This window comes from Haliaeetus leucocephalus, unplaced genomic scaffold, assembly GCF_000737465.1.
Source record: "Haliaeetus leucocephalus isolate CR32 unplaced genomic scaffold, Haliaeetus_leucocephalus-4.0 Scaffold1000, whole genome shotgun sequence".
NCBI classification, from domain to species: Eukaryota; Metazoa; Chordata; class Aves; order Accipitriformes; family Accipitridae; genus Haliaeetus; species Haliaeetus leucocephalus.
Window position 1 is genome coordinate 348,630 of NW_010973436.1, and position 20,259 is coordinate 368,888.

At 48.4% G+C, this 20,259-nt stretch overlaps 1 protein-coding gene across 1 annotated transcript in view; it reads left to right on the forward strand.

Annotated features, from left to right (window-relative positions):
- The window catches only part of LGR6 (leucine-rich repeat containing G protein-coupled receptor 6), a 148,982-nt gene that overhangs the window by 49,497 nt on the left and 79,226 nt on the right, over window positions 1-20,259 (forward strand). The window contains exons 2-3 of the mRNA XM_010584747.1: window positions 4,557-4,628; window positions 15,452-15,523. Of these exons, the coding sequence (XP_010583049.1) occupies window positions 4,557-4,628; window positions 15,452-15,523 (144 nt within the window). The remainder of the gene's footprint in view (window positions 1-4,556; window positions 4,629-15,451; window positions 15,524-20,259) is intronic.

Below are 20,259 nucleotides of genomic sequence, written 5' to 3' on the forward strand. Positions count from 1 at the left end.
TGTCACATCATTTTTTGGTAAGGAAGATCAGCTAATCAGTGAATAATCAAAAGTTGTTCATGAAAGAAGGCGACATCAAAGCAAATAATTTAAGGAACCCCTCGAGGGCCAGAGGAGTTGTAAGGTCTGAGGCTGAATCACATGAGCTCAGTTTCCATGAACTGTGTCTCAGTTTTCCTGCAGGTACAAGTTAGAAATGCTTACGATAAATGTTTAGAATTAGTTGGGGAAGGGGGGGATGTTAAATCACACTAATTATAGCCATGATGGCTTTGGTGGAGTGCCATTTGAAAGCATAGGTAATTCCAACACCTAATGCAAGAGGCCTTAAAAGACATTGCTTCATGGGTAAATGGGGTGATACCAGAACAGAGTTTCAGTTCTGGGAGTAGTAGAGTAGAGTAGTTCACTTTACTGTCAGCATTTCAGACCACAGCCACGCAGAATGATTTGACAGCGAAAGGTTTCCTGCTTTTATTTGGTAGCTTGCAGAGAGGACGGACAGGCTAGTCACTGGGAAAAGAGGAACACAGGAGCTCTGGGACAGGAGACGGATGGCTTGTCCCAGTGCACCAGTGCAGTGTGGTCTCATGAACTCAAAGGCAAGAATCTGGACAGTTCCTCTGCTGGTCCTACACTGCAAGCCTGGGTGAAGCTGTAGCACCCCATTTCCTCTCCTACCTTTCTAATTTCTTTTAGAGTTTAAGAGACTTGGGGATTTGAATTATGTTCTTTGTGCATTTCTCTAATGCCTGCTATAGTACGGTCCCCATCTTTGTAGTGGTTTCCCAGTGCAAATTACAATAGCCGTGCTTAGATATGAGTGACCCAACACTTGTTTGACTCCACTGGATGCTAACCAATCAAAAGAGAGAGCTATTTTGGAAAGTCAAAGTCAGTGACAGCACTGAGAAAGGTCAGAGGAGTCCCTAATCCATTTAGTCCATGAATTCCTAATCCTTCTGCCAGATGTTGCTGAAAAAAAAAAAAAAAATCCAACAAGGTTCAAATACCATGGGTTCCTTACAAAATTAAATGTGGCTGGCTGAAGTAACCACCTCCAAACACTTGAAGAGATAAATAGCTTCTCTGATTACTCTGACAGGAAGCATTTCCACTCTTGCATGCAGTTGGAACATACATAACACAAGGAACCTTACTAAAAGGAAAAGCATGAGGCTTAGGAAAACACAGCAACAAGTCAACAACATCTTTATGTGAGTAATAAGTCAAATATTTACCCCCACAACACTTCAGGAAAGAATCCTGTGCCTCAGCTTTCACACAAGCATGGACAGTCTGTGGAGAAACATCTCGTACTTTTGTGGCTAGCAAAATCACTGGGTCCAGGACTGTGCTCAGGAAGTTCATTTCCAGACCTTGGAGGAACTCGTTCTTCCTTCACACCACCTGTCCTTGCACCATCCCCTCCATGCTGTCCTTATACCATGGCTAGTCCAGGAACTCCACCACACCAAGCCAGGTGCTCTAGGGGAGCTGGTGTGGGGCCCCTATGGGATATCACGCTGCAGAGTTGATGGTAGAGATGAGTCATTGGCACCATATTTGCCCCGCTGTTCATTAGCTAGCACACCACTACCAGGGTGTGTACTATAGGCCTTCCTTTTTCAGTATTGTGAGTGTAGCTGTGTTGCGCTCAAGTCCTGCAGGACTGCAAACCACCACAGCATCCAAACACCCAAAACGCCAGTGAGTTTTAAATAAAATGACCTGAAATGTTCCCCATGCAATAGCCTTGGAAATCAGGCATGGATTTTTCTTTACTGCCTCAAGAGATGGTGGGAGAGAGCCCCTTCCCTCAGACCCATCCATGGCCAGGAGCCCCAGGGGTGCAAGAGGGCAAGAGGGAGGGGAGTGGGGCATTTAAAGAAAAGCCACATGAGGTGGAGCTGTAAGGATGTCAGAGTGATAGGGTAATGGTATTTCTTCTCTGGCTTTTGGAAGATTTCTTCAGAAACCAGTGTATTTTGTTCCTCTTCAGGATATGGATCAAGGGGGAGGAAAGAAGGGGTCAAAACACCTTTGACCTCCCCATTGCCACCAGCCACATACTGCCATGATGCTGAGGGTCTGCATATCCCTACAACCCCTGTTCACCCAAGGCCTCGGGACAGGTGGCTGTCCCCATCATGCCCAGGAAAGGACTGGGCACCCAAAATGCAGTTCAATGAGGTTTGAGAAGTGTCTCCTGCAGTGAGCAAGGAGTATTCCCTACACTGCCAGCAGAAGGCAACTTAAGGAATATACCTCAGAGTTTCAAGGAGATCTTGGGTGTTTCAGATCTGCATTTTGTTTCATAGCCTTTCATTTTACGTTATTTTTCGTTATTTTTACATTGTTTCACAACATGTCAAAACATCAGACTGATTCATTACAACATAAACAGGAGACACTTTGATGTAGGAAAAAAAGATGTTTTAATGGGTGCTAAGTAGCAACTGCCCTTAGGGATTTAGAAATAAAAATAGAAGCGGCACAACATAATACTTTAACCCTTCTGTTGTATCCTGGGATCATCCAAATATAGAATGCAGCATTGCACACAGAACCATGCAGACTATAACTTTATTTTTTTATTCATTCTGAAAACAGAATTTTGAATTCTCATAAGTCTTTCGGGGATTTTTCCACCACTTCTTTGGAGAGAAGAAAGTTATATAACTTTGCCAGGAGTATCTTCAAATAGGGCTCATGAAACTGCACAGTTTTGTCACAGGACATATCTCCAGAGAAACTGTAAAGGTAGGCTTTAGACACTGCCTAGGTGTAACCTACCTCCACTGATGCCAAATAGATCTGGTCAGAAAGCAGTGAAGTTTTTTGTGGAAAGTGAAGAAGGCTACACCCCCAAACTTTTTAAGCCTTTTTTACTAGCAGAACTTGGGAATTTTCTCACTGAAGAACACAAAGGAATTTCAGTAATTTTTTCAACAAACCTATTTTCCACTGAAGCGATTTCCTACCCAGAGCCCAAAGCCAACCTGTGATGCTCCAGGGCATTTGATACGTGACCTGCAGTCTCACATCTTGAGTCTGCTGCCATCTGCACAGCACAGCATCATTTTAACTGAGATCCTGCATACAAGGTGCCTTTTGTATGGCTGGGTTGTGCTGCAGGAATTTTCTTCTTCATGCTTCAGTCCTTGTCCTTGGCACAAGCCTCCTTGCTCCATTCATTTGTCCAATGCCAATTCCCACTGACATTGAGGGGGGGAGCACATTCTTCCTTATGCTCACAAGTTTGTGAGATTCACAGGAGGAAAGAGTAAAGTAAAATGCCTTCATTTTTATGTAGTGCCTCCCTATTTTCACATTACAAGAGAAACACCTGTCTGCCTCTGCCACTTAGTCTAAGCAGTCTGAAGGAGCCAAGCGGTGTCCTGTCTATACACAATGACCAAAAATAGCCCCTTCTGTCTCACATGAGTCTACTCAGTGCCTCAGATGACATTTGACTAAGATTGCTTTGTGCAGTAGGGTATATGTCCTGTCCATTCCCATTGGTTTTAACCATACCAGCTTTTAATTCAGCCTCATCTTTCCTCATAGTTGTAAAAATTGATGCTCACTTGCAGTCACCTGGACACAGCTTGCTCTAGACTTGCATCACAAGCACAGTTTTCCTCACGTGCAGCTACTCCTGAGGGCAGGGTGGCAACTATCAAGTATCAGACCTCCTGAAGAGCCTCGGAGCCCAGAAGCATCCTTGTTTTTCCCAACTACCATCTTGTCTAATGCACCATTTGCTGCAGACTTTGCTACTCTCATATCCTAAGATGATGACAAATCTGCAGTGGACAGCTCACAGTGACTCGGTAATGTGCCAAAGGCTTAACTCAGCACACCCCCTGAACCCCTTGGGTCATGGCACAGTCTCCTCTGGGAGGGTCTGTCAGACCCTAAGCAGACAGGACGTGAGCCTCTAGCTGGAGATGGCAAAGGCTGAGACAAGCACAATCAGACAGATTCCTCCTACCCCCTAAACTCAGAGTTTGTCACCCACAGAGTCAACCTCCGTTCCTCATTCCTGGCATGTTCTCTAGGTTTTCCTGCTTAGAGCAGGCCTGCCCAATAGGATGTACACCTTCTTCCATGGCTCGCTCTCTCCTCAAAAGCAGCTGTCTATCCACGTACTGGAAAAGCTCCCTGTGGTGGCTGGCATGACCAGTGGTCACAGAAAGATACTTTTGGGCCCAAGGACATACTGTCCTACTCCAGCATCACCAGGCTTCCTGTTCACTCTCCAAAAATTGTGAGACACTAATACTGCTTGTGCTGCTAGGAAATGTCCTAACTTGCTCCACAACCTGGAGAAGTTCAGGCAGACCACCCTGAAGGAGCAAGTGTCTCTCTGGTTACTCCTCTCCATCCATTTGCAGGCAGAGTCTGGGCTGTGTTAAGATGCTAATGCTGAAATGCCATTTGCACGGACTTCTCATATTCCCTCTTAGCAGAGAGGGGACACAGAGCCTGGGGTTTATTCTGTGCAAACCACAGTGTGACTGATCAGAAACTTCTGTCTTTCTCCCCACTAGAGATCTGAGCATGAACAACATTAGCCAGCTGCAGCCCAGCACTCTCCGTCACCTGCGCTTCCTGGAGGAGCTGTAAGTATGGAGCGGCCACACCGGGCAGAGCATGGTCGCAGGAGGGGATGGGACACGACACTGGACAGGGTGCCTGTGGCTCTGGTAGCAATCCCCAGTGTTGTCACTGCAGCTACAGGCTGAGATGGAAGGAGGTTGCATGCTGGGAGAGGGTTTGTTTGCTACTCTAGCTTAGGGGTTTGACTGAGGTCATTACCTTTAGGCTGAGATGGTGCATGTGTCAAAAGCCAAAATAAAAGAGTACCCAACCCATTATGCAAAAATCAACACTGTACCCTGGAGCAGAGCCAGCAAACAGGGAGCTTCATTCACCCTTCTGCATACAGGGTCCCCCTCACAGCCTCCCTGCAGTCCAGAGACACATTGCCGTTCAGGTGGCAATGAGCCTGGGCAATTGAAGTCTGAAAAATTTGCCCCAGAGGCTGAGGTGTCCCATCATGCACCAATGTGTACTGCAGTCTGAGCAGGCACACTCAGACACAGCAGCAATCACAATCCCCAGGGATTGGCATGTGGCTGTGTGTCAGTGAAGGAGTGGCCCCACTTCTGAAAGTGTGAAAGTTAACCACCAGCATTATAAACCACTGGAATCCCTTGGGAGCCCCAAAAATGGGAGCAGGTTGGGGGGGGTGGTGGGCAGAATATTGAGGTTGGCCATTTCTACATGGTAAATTGTACCTGTATGGTCTTATTCCACTTGACCATGAGAAATACCTCCAGGTGTTATTCTCATGCTGTTGCTCCTTTCAGCACAATAGATTCTGTTGGAAAACACAGTTTCTTCAAAACACTATTATTACGTTGCATGAAATACTAATATTAATGCTACATTTGATGTATGTGTTGTACTTACTGTATATATAACACTTGCTACAGCTTAATCTGTCTAAATGAAAAATTTTGACTTTACTGTATCAGATCTTGCAGCCACCACCATATATGATATTGACAGTTCAAAAATGGTATTTTCCAAAATGTGAGAATTTCTTACAGAATAGGTGTTTGCACTACCCTGAAAGGACGCATTTTCATCTCCCAGATGTACTAGCCCACATGTTCTGCAGTGGAGCAACCCTGAATCATCAGCATCCAGTACTACAGTGTAATTCCAGTGATGTGCACAGGTTGTGGTGCTGACCAGCCTAACACCTTACTGACGTGAGCCTCTGCACTGTGTGACAGTGTGCTGTGCTCAGACGCCACTCTCATGAGCAGAGTCCTGTCTGTGCATTCAGAAAAGAGTTTGCAGATGAGTGTACACACTGATGTGGACACACATATACAAAGAGACCAGACAAGATACCGATGTTCATTATTCCCATAACAGGTCAAATCTCACAATTATCAAATCATACTATAGGTTTTTAACTTCAAATAGTCTTCCAACTCATCTTCATCTGTCTGTAGTTTCTATTCATTAGACTTGCAAGGACCACAGCTACCCAAACTGCCCTCCCCATTAGGCATTTACAGACTGAGCTGGAGTAATTTTTTTATCCTTCTTTAGCTTTGGAGCTTGAGCTACCCAAGACCTTGCATCCATCTTGCAGCCTTTCTCTTTCCATTTTGTCAACATCTGCATTGAAGTGTGGACACCCAAATCATTCACTGGGGGTAGTACAGCTTTTCACACACAGAGGCCATACTCTGTTGCATATAATTAACAGTTGTCTTGCTGCAAGCAATTGGGTCCAGATTACATGTCATGTACAAACAGAACAGTCTCAACCAGCAATGAATAAATATTCATAGGCTCCAAAAGAGCCAGCTTCCCACAGTCAAAAATAATTATGAATTAAACAGATGGAGAAGAAAAATTTAAACAGGAAAATTTGAAAAATAATTGGAATTTGTTAGAGAACATTTACTAGAGGTTCAAAATGCCACAAGTCCTCATTCGGAAAGCAAAGGTATTTTGACTAGGAAAAACCATCACAGTTAGGAGAAGAAATGGAAACTGCAGCATTATATATCTATGCATACCCAAGTTCCTGCCTGAATTTGATAGCAATAAGACAGTAATCTTATTTATGGAAATCAAGTAATTTATATGAAATCCAGCAAGGAAGGATTTTTATATATTATCAGGAATTAAAAGTGATTCTTTCAACAACAACATCTAGACAGAGACAGTGTGTACATCATTCATAGGGCTGTCATTGACCAGTAATGCAATTTGCCTGGCATTTCCGCTGCTCTTTTCACTTATATCTTTACCAAACTTTCATCCCAAAACATTACATCAGGACCATGACATTCAGAATGGGATCACCCTCTGTGCCAGGACATGCACAAGAATCAAGCAAACAAATCCTGCCTGTTTACACATCCTCAAAAGTTCAGGTTTCACAGCTCAAATCTCTGCAGATTTCATCTACGCAGAACATAGTCCCTTGGGTCTACTGGGGTGACATGTAGCGCAGGAGACCAAGCTTTCTGTCTACTTCTTCATGGAAGAACTGCCCATGCTGGGGCATGCTAAGTGTGTGAAGACCTGCTGAGCAATGAGGGACAATCCAGGTATCTCAGTGTTAGTGCCTCCTGGGAAGGAGGAAGACCTGCCCATGCATCTGACTGACCTCCAGGCAGAGAAGGGCTGATAAGGAAGAGGACTCTGCTACAGCCATCCTTGCTGCAAGTGCCTGTCTTCAGTTAGATGGAAACCTTTCAGCAGGTTTCTCATCTCCAGGGATTTGGGGTGATCTTACAGCCCCAGCCTGGCTCATATGTTATGTTCCCTGTTACATCCTTGATAAACTGGGTGAGTAACAGGCTGGAGCAACTGAAGACAAAACTTGCAAAATTCAATTCAAGGTGAACCAAAAGTGATGTCCTGGGGCTTCGGTCAACCCCAAAAAGTTCTTTTAACCTGGAAGAGAAAAGTACATTTCATTTTCAGTTTAATTCTTAACCTTTACTCTTTTACTTTGGGTCAAACTTGAAAAGAAAATGGTATTTCAAATGGTATTTGCTATATTGCAAAGATGCCTTAAAAAAGATGCTTGAACATTCTGAAAAAAATCACAGGTTCCTCAGCCAAAAATATTTGCCAAATTCAACACAGATTTTCAAATCTCCTTTTGAGATCCCCTGGAAACTCTTATATTTTAGGGACATTTTTACCCTGGTCTAATGTTCAGAAACATCCCAGAAACTCCTGACACCCCTGGCCCTTCAACGCATGTGTCTGTGATCTGTAACCCTCATCTTTTTGACAGTCAGAGAAAGTCCATGTTCCTCTGACTCCTCCATGAGCTCCTCATAGTTCCCCTCTCCTGCTCTGCTGCTGCCAATCTTTTCTCTTGTTAGATCTAGTCCCAGTAGTCCAGAGTCACAGCACCTTGGAGGAAAGCTGGTGTTCCACACCTTTTACAAGTCCTTCTCTTTCTCTGACTCTATTTTATCACCATCTCAGGCTCCTCATGAAGGTGAAGTTTCATGAAAGTCAGAGATCAGGACTCAAGGCTTAGCTTGTGCATGGTGCTGGGGTTCAACCAAGGAGCAGGAATAATAGAAAGGGGAAAGAAAGCTGAAAAAATGGGTAGATTAAGCACATGTGTCCCATGGACACTGAGGACAAATGTGCCTTGTTGCACATCCTTCAGGCTACTGTGGAGCACTGTAAATCTGGGTTGCTGGACCCACCTGAGCCCTGAGTATGTTAGTCCTCTGCACACAGCCATGCCAGGTGGGGGGCATGTGAAGAACAAGTGAGAGCAGGATGGCACGTGAGGGTCTTGAGGACAGCGAAGCAATCACCCAAGCCACACCATGATGTCCAGCCCGCCTGTGTCCCACAGGACATTTCTGCGTTAGCTCATCTCCCCTCTGGAGACCAAACGGCTGTGTCCCACAAGGGATCAGAGGCAACGCTGTGGTTAGGGCACAGTTGAGGGCACCAGGACTGCTCCAGCTCAAACTGCTCACTCACTGTGTGGTCTTGGTAGAGTGATTTTCCCTGCCAGTGCCTCTGTTTACCCATCCATTCAGTGACGAGAATGGGCCTCTCAGGTGTGCCGGGACCTGTTAGTCATTAGTTTTTAATGTGAGCTGCTCAGGAAGGTGTTGCGGATGCAATTAGCACTCAATGCTTGGAGGCTGCCAAGAGGCCAGATTCTCCAGTCTCAGCTGGCTTTGAAGAGGCAACACCACCGAGGTCTCCTCTGTGACAGCTCTCCATCAGTCTGCACTCTCCTCTGTCTGCACTTAGCGGTCCTTTCCTCTGAAGAAAACCTCCAGTGATAGAGGTGTTCAGACCTGGGCCTCACACAGGCAGGGAGCAGCCTGCAGTTTAGTGTGTCTCCTCTTTGTTTCTTTCTTTTTTTTCTTCTTTTCTTTCTTTCTCTCTTTTTGGCAGCACGAAGATTGTTTAAAGTTGCTAATAAATTCCAGTTAATGAAGCCTGAAAAGCCAGAGCTGGGAGCCAAGAGAAACAAGAGCAATCAGTACAGAAGGAATAGAAAGAGGATCTTGAAAGCCAGCCTGGGAATAATAACATGTTGAAATGTGTTCGCCGGCAAGGGCTTTGTTACCGCACTTTGAATCCAAACACGAGCTCTTGGTGCCAAGAAGAGAAACTGCAGCCAAAGGCAGGTGTTCATTGCCATTCACCTCTTGCTTCAGGGCACAGCGGCAAGATCAGACCCCTTCCCAGCCACTGGCTCTTTCACCTGCCTCTTCTCAGGCCCCGAGGGCAGAGGGACTCACCATCACGGGGAGTGCCATGCCTCTGCATCGATGCAGGCATGGCAGGCTCAGGACCCACATCGTGGCGTCCCCTTGCAGGCTGTTCCCTTTCCCAGGCAGCTCTTGCAACTCAAGGGACTGGAGGCCAAGAAACAGCATAAAAACAAAACAAAATAAAATACAAGCGTGTATGCTGGGAATGTGAACACAGCAGCCTTCTTTTCCTTCCCCACACCAGGGAAGAAACCCCCTTCTCACTCCTCTTCCTATGCGGACACAAGGACTGGTGAAGCCATCATGGGTTATGGAGCACCAGCACTGCTGGAGTGTGCCCCTGCCTGGTGTTGGAGCACCCACAACCACCCACTTCAGCTCCCAGACATTTGAAACATCCATCTTTGGGTGTATTGTCCAGCACAGAGTCTCACTCCAAGGCAGCCTCATTCTTGTAAGAGGCAGTACTGCAGTAATGCTGGCTTTGGGGCATGACTCCTTCTGGAGTGACAGCTCTGCTGTGTAAAGGGCTGATGACATTTCTGGGCAATGTTCAAGTGTTCAAGGTGAAAAGCCTTTCCAGGAGCAGTGCAGTAACATGTCTGGAGTAGGGTACTCCTGGGAGAGCAGCTTTGGTGGGTTTTCATGTCATAGCAGACTGCAGAGGTCTCTGGTAGAGAGACAAACGTTTGTAGGGCCATGACCTTGCTTTGCCATGCTGAGATTTGGAGGCAGCATAACTGCTCCCTTGGTAGCCACCTTGCTTGACACAGCTCTCCATTCCCAGATGGCTGTAGGTGAGGACCTGCAGCTCCTCTGAATGCTTAGACACCGTGGTCCCCCAGGATGCTGCCTAGCTCCTGTGTCTGAGAAGGCACCAGGCTGCAACTTGTTAACAACAAGTGGACTAGCCCTGGTTCATCCAGGGCTTTCTGTTCTCCTGGTTGACATTGGTCCTTGGCAGAGGACAGCACTGGTTGTCAATTCAGTGGGTGGGCAAAAGCACAGAGAGAGTTAAAGGATAATTCCTCTGATGAAGTCTTCCAAAGGTCATTCCTTTGCAATCTGGCATGGCGTAGAGGCAGACGTTGGCTAAGGTGCAGGTGGGAACAGAAGAGGAGGGCTTCTAAGGTGTTCTCCATCATGCACATTGAAAAATGAAGCCAAGTTATTGCAGGGGACCAAGTCAAATTCAAAATATTGTGAAAATTTAGAGATTTCAGTTCTTTTTCTACTCCATTTAGGCTAGGGATAGTGTTCAGCAATTGAAAAATCCTTGCAAGTGAGGATAGCTGGCCCCAATTTTCCTGAAAACTGCCTTCCAAATGACTAACTTTGTTATGGGGTACCCCAAGTGGGGCACCCAGAGTAGAGGCAAAAATCAAAACTGCTCTGAAGGTTTGGAGGAAGCAGATCTCCCCCTTATAATATAAGGGGATGGAGTGAAGGCATTCAGTGTCCTGTATTGGGTTGTTCATTAAGGAGTTGTGTCTTATTAAATCTTACCTGGCAAATAAGTCCAAACTAGCTTGCATACGAACATTCGTGTGGGTTGAAAACTGGCTTGAGGACCATAAACAAAAGAAATGAATGCCATCAATCTATCGAGTTGGAACAGGCATTCAGTGGGGGTACAGAGAGCAGAGTTAGAAACAGACCTGCACAGTCTCCTCCTCAGGGATGGAATAAGGCAGTAAAGACCACGTTAGAGACACCTCCAGGTGATACCAGACTAGGACCAGCTGCAGATTCCTGTGTGGGAAGGAAGAGTCCAAGCCTGGCTCTTTTCTAAAATGTACCATGTTTTCACTTGCATGACTTAATTGGCTTCATTCCTGTTTTGCACCAGCACAAGAACAAACTCAAGCATTACATGGGGCTCTTGGTCCCCTGTGTGCCCAGGGGATGACACAGTCTTGGCATGATGACACTGTTCAGACAGGAGCACAGGCAGCTTATCTGGGCACAGATTCTGCCTTGACAGTGTTAGTGCTTGAGAAATGAACCAGAGCAGGAGATCAAAGGGGGAGGCTGACATGCTCAATAAAGGTCTGGCAAGGGGAAAATTCCACTGGGATATGGACACACTTTTTTTGTCCTGTCCTGCCAATGGGCAATGTTCCTGCCTCCTAATGTGAATGATAAGAGCATCATTGTGTTGCCTGAGCACATGACATGAGCGATCATGCCCAACAAACAGCCTTTGGGCGTGCCATGGAAGTTGTAGCATGACCAAGAAGCCCAAGATACAGAAGGGGGTGGGATCCTGTGGTAACTGAACTGCAGCAACCATGAGGTGGTAAACCATGAGTTTGTTCCAACTTGGAGTGTATTGGGAATGTAGATCAAAGCCTGGAGGAAAGTTCCCAGAAATCACAGGAGTGGGGAAGGGCTGGGGGGAGCAGAATCTAAAATCCACTGAACACACATGCCTTCCAAAGCAATCCAGACAACTCCAGCTTCCACCCTCCCCTTCCACCTGCCCCTTCTCTCCCTCTTCCATTGGTGACTTTGAATCCAGAGCTTTCCCTTTCTCCCAACCCTATCTCAAGGTGTAAGCTCCAGGACAGCAGGACATACAGCTGAATCAAGTCTGCCTATCCTAAACAGAGACCTGAGCAGGTCTGAAGCAGAGCTTGTGTGCTGTGGACCAGACCTTCACCCCTGCAAGAGCAGCTCTACTTCCCACTGTGTGCTTAGGGTGCAAGGGAATGCCACCTCTCAGTCCTTATTGGTGGGGTTATTTGCTTTAGTCTTCTCCACAGAAGGAGCACATTAAGAGCTGTCTCAGGGGAAGTCACACTGGCAGCATCACTTCAATGTTATTGTTGCCTTTTAAAGAGAAAGGAAGGGATCGTTTCAGTGGATTTCCTGTGGGATCTGGCTTCTGGAGATCTATTCCATGGGTGCCTGTCTGCCACGCTGGGAGATTTCTGGAGAGTTTGAGTAAGAGGGACAAAGGAAACCAAGCACTAGGGAGATTGCCAAGTGACCATGGACAGAGGAAGGGTCACACAGAGGGAGCCTTTCATGTCTTGGGTCTCTTACGTGAACTGGCACAGGAGCTAACAACATGGAAGCAGGCATCTCTTCCCAGTGGCCACTCCTCCTGCTGGACAGGACACCCCAAAAGACCTACCCATTCCTGACCTACTCTCAGATAGATGGGACAGCCATGCTTCCTTGCCTGGATACCTGTCTACCACTCACAGCATCATGCAGCTCCTGTTCTGGGAGGTATAGCAAACTTCCAAAGCCCATGCCTCCAGATCCTGTGTGCACGTCCCAGCCATGTACCTCTAGGAAAGCAAAACCTCAGCCTGTGTGCACAAACACAGACATCTCCCACTTCCCAGTCTCTGCATGCATACAAGTAAGCAGAGCCCATCTTGGACCCAAAAGGCACTGGCAATTGCCTTGGGAGGTGGATTGAGTGAAGTGGTTGTGGCTAGTGCCCCTGCTTTTGCCCGCTCCTTGGCTCAGCATGGAGCTCTATACCTTGGGGAGAGCAGCTGGGCTGCCCTGGCAGTGGGGAGGAGGTAAAGATAGAGAGAGAAGAGCCAGAGGCCAGAGGTGAGCCAGGGACACAGAATAGTCTCAGTATAGCAGGGCTAAGGACAGAAGCAGCAGCAACAGGGAGGCATGGCTGCCTTTCCTGGGCTGGGGGATGCTTTGTGCCTCTAAATTCACCCAGAGATAGTGCCCAGTGAAACCAGGGCATCTCCTGCAGAGTTGTTTTTCCCCTCATGTTCTGTTTTGCCCATGGTGCTGAGATGCCACGAGCTGGATCAGCACATGTCCCACCAGCACACAGGGCTCCCTGCCACCCTGTTCTGAGGCCAGGAGCCCCAGCCTGGGCTCCATCCAAGCTCCACACTCCTCTCCTGCTAATCCTGGAGGTTCCAGATCCATTTAGGGACCTGGCAAACACTCAAACACACCCAGGAAAGTGAACATAAAGGTGCAGAGCTGCCAGGAAACAAGGAGAGGCACATTTAACCGTGAATACATGTAGACTGCTGCCAGCAAAGGCATGGGGGCAGACAGGAGTTCCAGGGAGGTGAGGACAGACAGCCCCCCACAGAGCAAGTGCAGCCTGGTAGTACGGATGCTGGGAGCAGGCTGAAGATGCCGTGCAGGAACACCTCCCCTCCAGGCGAGCACTCTAGTCTCCTGGACAACACTCCCTCCCATGTGGAAATCAGCAATCAAAAGGAGCAATTACCCCAAATCACAGCCCCCAAGTGACAAATAGCCCAGCCTGCCAGGCGGCTTGCATACGGCAGAGAGGCAGGTTACAACCTGCTCACACACATTAAAGAGACGACCCTATACTGTTTGTGCTGTCAGAGGCCCTAATTATGGGAGCAATTTTCTCTAGATTCCAGAGAGAAGACACAGGGAGGAAGAGAGCTCGGGCACACACACATGTCTGCTCTGCCACTGGTGAGTGTGGCTCCCCAAAACAGCTCAGATCCTCTCCATGACCTTTGCAGAGTCCTCACTGCAAGGCACTCTGCTTCCAGCCTGGATTACACTGCTCATCCTCGACACCTGTCTCCTTCACTGACAAAACATTTAAAAAGAAATAAGCTTTTTCACTGCTAAAAGAATACAACAAGCTTGCCAGCATCTGTGCCCAACCTCTTGGGCCTGGTTTGGACTTTCTGAGAGAGTGAAGATGAGCCTGGTCACAAATGATGTTTGCTGTCTCCTTTTTGGAGAGGCAATATTCCACTCCAAGTAAGCGAACAACAAGTTTCTTACCCTGTGACTATGGAGAAGTCCAGCCTTGTGCAGTAGTAACTTGGGATCTTAATCAGGTTGTTGAACCTGCCTCATGATTTCTGGCCGATGGGCACTGGGTCTTGGTCCATGTTTGTCCTCATTGGAGAAACAGGAGGAGAATAAGATTCTCCTTAGGTCAAGCCTAGACTCAAAAGTCCTGGATTTCACTCCTGGGTCCACCACAGGCTCCCACCGTGGTCTCTCAGGACCACTGTCCTCATCAGTGAAAGTCATGGTAACAGTGATGTAGTTTCCAATGTCAGTGAAAAATCCAAATACCTGTTAATGCCCCAGCCTGCTCTGGGCCTTGCTAAAATTTGAGTGCTCTGATCAGATGGTGCTGCACAATGGTAAATCCCACAGGTTTCCTTGGATAAATTCTTTCAGCCAGTTCTGAATATTGTCCCGTGTTCTTTGCTCTGTGTCCCTAATGGTTCCACTTTCCTTAGTGATGCTGCTCTTCACTTTGTATTCCTCTGCCACCCGTTCACAATCATCTTCATTCATCAGCCTTCCCAGGCTGCATTATCCCTACCCTCATCTTCCCTCTTACGATTTTCTCTATCCACAACTTGACCAAGAACCACTTTTGACTTTTCTGTCCTGGTTTTGGAAACCATACTTAGATGAGCTGGCTCTACTGTGGCACCTACATCATACTCCCCATCTTCAGCCCCTTCCCCAGTCTCCCCTCATGGCAGTGATACCAAACTCTTGTGTGTTGAAGGAGCTGGGCCTTAGCTGTGATCACACAGGTCAAAGCAGGGCTGGGAAAAAGAGAGCGGAAGCAAATAAAGTGGCATTGAGCTTTGATGGACAGGACAAAGGAGAACCTGCTGCATGCAGAAACAGGCCACATACAGACAAAGGGGACAGATAAGGATCCATGATTTAGGGATAGTCCTCCCAGGACCATGCATGAGCAGAAAGTAGCTCTCTTCCTGCTCCACCCTCACTTCCAGGCATCTGGTGTATAGCAGGGTCTGTAGGTTGGTCAGTGCCCTGGAGCAGAGGTCCCTCTCACAGGCAGCCTGTGCTATAATTTCTGTGCAGTGGGGTCCTCTGTGGGTATCCAGGGAATGACTTGAGCCATGAGCTGTCACTGGATGCTGAAAACACTGGATTCAAGTCTGGCAGGAGTAATAAGCTATTATTTTCTTTGCCTGTTCCCGAAGCTGTAAGAGGGGATGCTATGCAAAGGTTGCCCAAGCACACAACCATGGCTCAGTTTGCAGGTGTTGCAGCCTTCTCCCCAAGGGGACTGTGGCAAGATGCATGAATTGTTAAGCCTCTGCAGACAAGGGACTGTCATTACAAGGATGTTGACACATTACTGGCTTTTCTTTTCGCTGCAGACGCCTCTCTGGAAACCAGATCTCCAGGATCCCAGGGGAAGCTTTCTCTGGCCTCTACAGCCTGAAGATTCTGTAAGTAGCTCTCTCCCCTCTGCAGAGACACCACAATGCCCACCTCCACCAGCCCCTCGGCACTGGCCATGCACGGGGACTTGCAGCCATGCAGAGGGGGGTGCAAAGTTACAAGGCGGTGTGGTGTCAATTGTTAAACCCACACTGGTTAACATGCCCCTTGGTGAATGGGGAGCTGTGTCCCACCCCAAGGACCACCCTCCCCACTGCACTGCTTCCGCGCTTCTGCTACAGCAAGCCATGAGCAGGTCACCTCCAGGGCACAGCCCTCCATGCTGTGTGAAAACACACCACAGGAGAATCTGCAGAGGTTCACGTTTTGCATACAACTCAGCAAATGTCCCCCAGATGTGGTGTCCAGCCCCAAGCTGGCTCCCATCTGCTCTGTTGTAGTCTTGGGGCTGGGTTGTAGCAACCCAAAGGTCCAGATATCTGCACTCTGGCAGGTGCCGTGGAAAGCTCCTGTGCTCTGCCCAGCTCAGCTGCCTCTTTGCAACCAGCCTCCTCTTGCTGCAAACTTCTGCATGGCCCAGGAGGCTTCTGCAAGGCTCTGGATTGATCTGCCCTTAGGAAGCGTGTGATCCTTGGAGGGTCTGACTTCAGCCTGAGCTCAGCCTGCCTACAGGGGTGATGGGGACATGTGCAGATGGATACAGGAGCATTGCAGCCATCAGGCCATGCCTGGGAGCTGGCAGCCCTGGTAAATGAAGGCCTCCTTGTCATTGTGGGCAGGCCACCCACCTCTGCCTGCCCAGTGGGGAAGGTCTAAGTGACAAAGGTTACCAGCAAGTTCCTCCCCAGAGTATTTTCCTATGGGCCAGGGTGTCTCACTGCCCGTGCAGTCACACCACTTTTTGCACCCATGTGACAGTCCTGCAGGGTCTGTGCAGGATATTGAGGTGGGAGTCCCTTTTTCCCTTTCTTTTTCTCTTTCAGGAACCATCTTAAAAATATCCTGCAGTAAACATTTCATCCCCAAGGGGATGTTTTGAACTCAGCCACAATGTGAAATTGTTGTAGCTGGTCCAGTTTACACAGAGCAAGCAGGTACAAACCTGCTCCCAGGATTAGAGAGTGTAGGGCTGTTTACTACGTCTTCTGAAGATGTAAAGTATGAATCCTGCCCTAAATCTCAGGGCTTAAAGATTTATCCATCCCCTGCATTAGGCAACAAATCAAAGGAACTGAGGAAAAACCACAGCTCTCCCACCCAATTTCAACAAGAGGAACTTTCTACTCCGGGAATGCAGGAGCTTTTAAAGCTGCTTTTGATCAATTTCTATTTGTGTCAGGCCCAGGTAACTACTGATGCAGAGTACAACAGCAATGCCTCCCTTCCAGAGACAGCACAACTCCCCATGGGTCGCAGTAAGGAAAGGAGCATGCTCTCCCTGCTCCGCTACCTGCATGCAGACTGGCTTATGGACACCCGGCATGCTCCACCATGGGGCAGTACCAGGAGGGACACATTCATGAGTGACCCCATTGTAAGGAGAGGCTTGAAGGATCAGAGCATTTCCAGATGGGAAATGGTTGCATGGAGAAACTTGCTCCAGGCTGTCTTGTGAGAGCTGAAGTTGGTGTCCTCGTGCTTCAGGACAACCTGCCTTGCTCTCAGCCAGCCTGTGCCCAGTGACACAGGGTGGCACTTGGGCTGTCATACCAACCCCTATGGCTACAGGCTTGCCTTAAATTTACTCTAATCCCCCAACCTATCCCATGGAGGTATGCAGAGGACTAGCCCGCTACAAGGCCAGGGAAGGAAGGGTTGATGCTCACAGTGGCTAGCCCATCCAGGCCCTGCCATGGGCCTCTTATTTAAGGAAGTTCCTACTTCCTAAAAGCAGCAGCACTACCAGCCCTTATGTTACTGTGAGCATTTCACTTTCCAAAGACTCTGATGCTTTCTTGGCTTTCTTGCAGGGGTATATTCAGCTGTCATATGCTCTTGCTATTGGAGATGCTCTGATTGCTTTCTATAATGATACCATGGGCTCCATGGGAGTGAGGTCATTGGTGGATGCAGTTGCAGGTCCCTGCGCCCTCCAGGAGCAGCAATCATTCACCCTCATCTATTTCTCTGTCACTGTGAGAGTGAGGCCAGCATTGAGAGACATGGAAAAGATAGGCTGGTCCCTGGGAATTTGCTGGAACAGGACTAGAAATTTTGCCAGGACAGACCTTAGGAGCATCAAGCTTAATCACATTGGAAGGGCTGAGGATGGGGACTCTCACTGATTTCTTCTACTGAAAAAAGTCTGAGGAAAAGCACAAGGTTCTAAAGAAGGCAGGTGAAGGCCATGATGTGTTTCCTTCAGGCTGTGATTCAGGTCCTTCAGGTCACTGCAGCAGTGACCTGGCTGGGGCTGGTGACTCCACAGCAGCTCAGCAGGATCTGCTCCATCTCCCCAGGAACTGAGGGGGAACAAGTGTCCTTCCTGGCACTGGCTTGCTGAAGAGTCATGGGCCACTTTGCATCCCCTCTGACCTCCTCAGGACAGGAGTGTGAGTGCAGGGTGCCTTCCACAGCAGCACCACAACCTTATTGGCAGCCCAATAAAATCACCAAAACCTGTAGGGAAAGATTATATTATTGCCATTTTACTGGCTGGAAAAACCAAGGCAAGAACCGAGCTTGGAAGCAGGGTGTCCCTTCCCAGCCCATTGCAGAGCACCTTGCACCTTCCCTCACAGTCTGGTTGTGGTCAGGGGTGGAGAGCAGAGCCTAGGAAGAGACCGTGGGGCTGGCTTACCAAGCTCCTTTTGCCCTGGGAGTGACCAAAAATCTTTGCCCTTCTGCCAAACATGTCACAGTTCCCTCTTCCCTCACTGTGTTTCTCCACCCCCATCCAAGCCTGCTAAGGGCAAGATCTCACTGGCTGCTCCAAGATCTCCATGCGACCTGGAACTTACTTTGAAACTGAGAAGAGCAACTTCAACCCAAAAGACTGTAGGAGGCATCTGGGGTTAATGGGGAACTGCAGTAATTTATAGGATACTGTCATTATGGATACTATGGATACTACACAAATATGGGGGATGGTAACCAACTGTAAATTGGTGTAAACTGGTGTGCCTCATGTAGCATATGGAAGTGTGCTGGGTAACTGGGGAGCATCAGTTTGTTCCAGTTACATCCATGTCCCATGGGGCTGCCATGAAGTTACACTGTGCAGAGCACTGCGTTTCATGGTGACACAAGTTGCTCACCACACTGCTCCCCATCCTGATCAGATCCTTGCTCCCTTTGGATCAGTAACCACTCCCGCAGTCATGTGCTTTCCTCTGCACTTTAATCTCCACCAAAAACCCACAGATCTTGAAGGAGGTATCTGGAGAGGGAATCTGAAGAGCCTATGAGGCAGAAAAGATCAGAGAAATGCTGGGATGTCAGGTATTAAAAGACAGGATCAGGGAGGAAAGTCCTGTCTCCTCACTTTAGACAGAGGCAAAGCTTTGAGTTTATATTTAACCATTCTGACTCTGTTGAAAATCAAGACAAAAGAGGACCCAGGGAGGGCAAGTCACCCTTCAGGCTATAGACTGAGCTTCCCTTGGGGTGCTGGACTCTGACATCCAGCAAAGGCTACAAGACAGGCTGCTGGGCTGGATACCAAACTGCATCCAAACACAGGCTGTGATGCTTCTGCACCTCTTGATGCTGGGCAGGTTTTGGCCAGGCCATGCTGTCCCATCTGGGCCCTGCCCTGCAGGACATGGGGCAGCAGGAGAGCAGCCAGAGGACAATGGGCAGAAGGATGAGGAAATGCCAGATCCTCACCTGTGGGGAAACTAGAAATTACAGGGGTGGCAGAGGAATGTAATTGGGATAATTCGGTCTAGAAGAAAAAAGGCTGAGGAGGCAGCGTGGGAATGTCAGGCACGGAGATGTGCAGGGTGCTCACACACCACTCCTCACTGGTGGGGCAGGGCAGGGCTGGGCGTGTTTGAAGTGGCTCCCTCTGCCCATGCCCTCCTCTTGCATCTCCTGCACAAAACTGGTCCATGGGCAGCACAAATGGTCTCAGGTCTCCTGGTGCACGCAAGGGGCAATCCGAGCCTCAGACACTCTGGCAGTCTTGGATCCCTGCTCCACTGACTCCTAATTTTCCTCTAATCACTCTGTTGTGCCCCACTCCCTCCATCCTGCCATTCTCAAAATGCTTCCCCTCTTCACCTTCCTGGGTGATCTTCTCACCATGTGCTCTGTGTGGACACGGGCCAAGTACAGGGACCACAGAGCACCATGAGCTTTCTTGCTGATGCACCCAGAGCCCATTCTCTCAAGGTGCATGGTGCAAGGCTGGTGGGACCCCTCTGAGAGGAGCATGACCCACAGAGGGTCGTGTGGCTGGTATGAACTGTGCTCTGACAAGTCCATGATCCTTGTCCCTGGTTCTCCTTCCATGCTTGTGAAAGGGGAATGTAAGCCCCAGTGATCAATCTCATGGGTGCTCTCTGCAGCCCACTGGGATGGAGAAGCTCATCCAGGCAGACAGCTGTCATGCAAGGACCAACCCAACTTCTGGGGCTCCTGGTCCTGCATATGGGTTTGTTTCCACAGCCGAGGTGTGCTGGGGGGATAGGACACTGCATCCTGCGGCCCAGTGAACTAGAAAAACAAATTGCTTTATTTAAAAACAGTGAGAAGGATCAGTGGTCTGGTCATGAACTAAAGGAACAATGAGTCAACTGAGGTTATCTGGAGAGGTGAATGAGGATGGACATAAACGTTT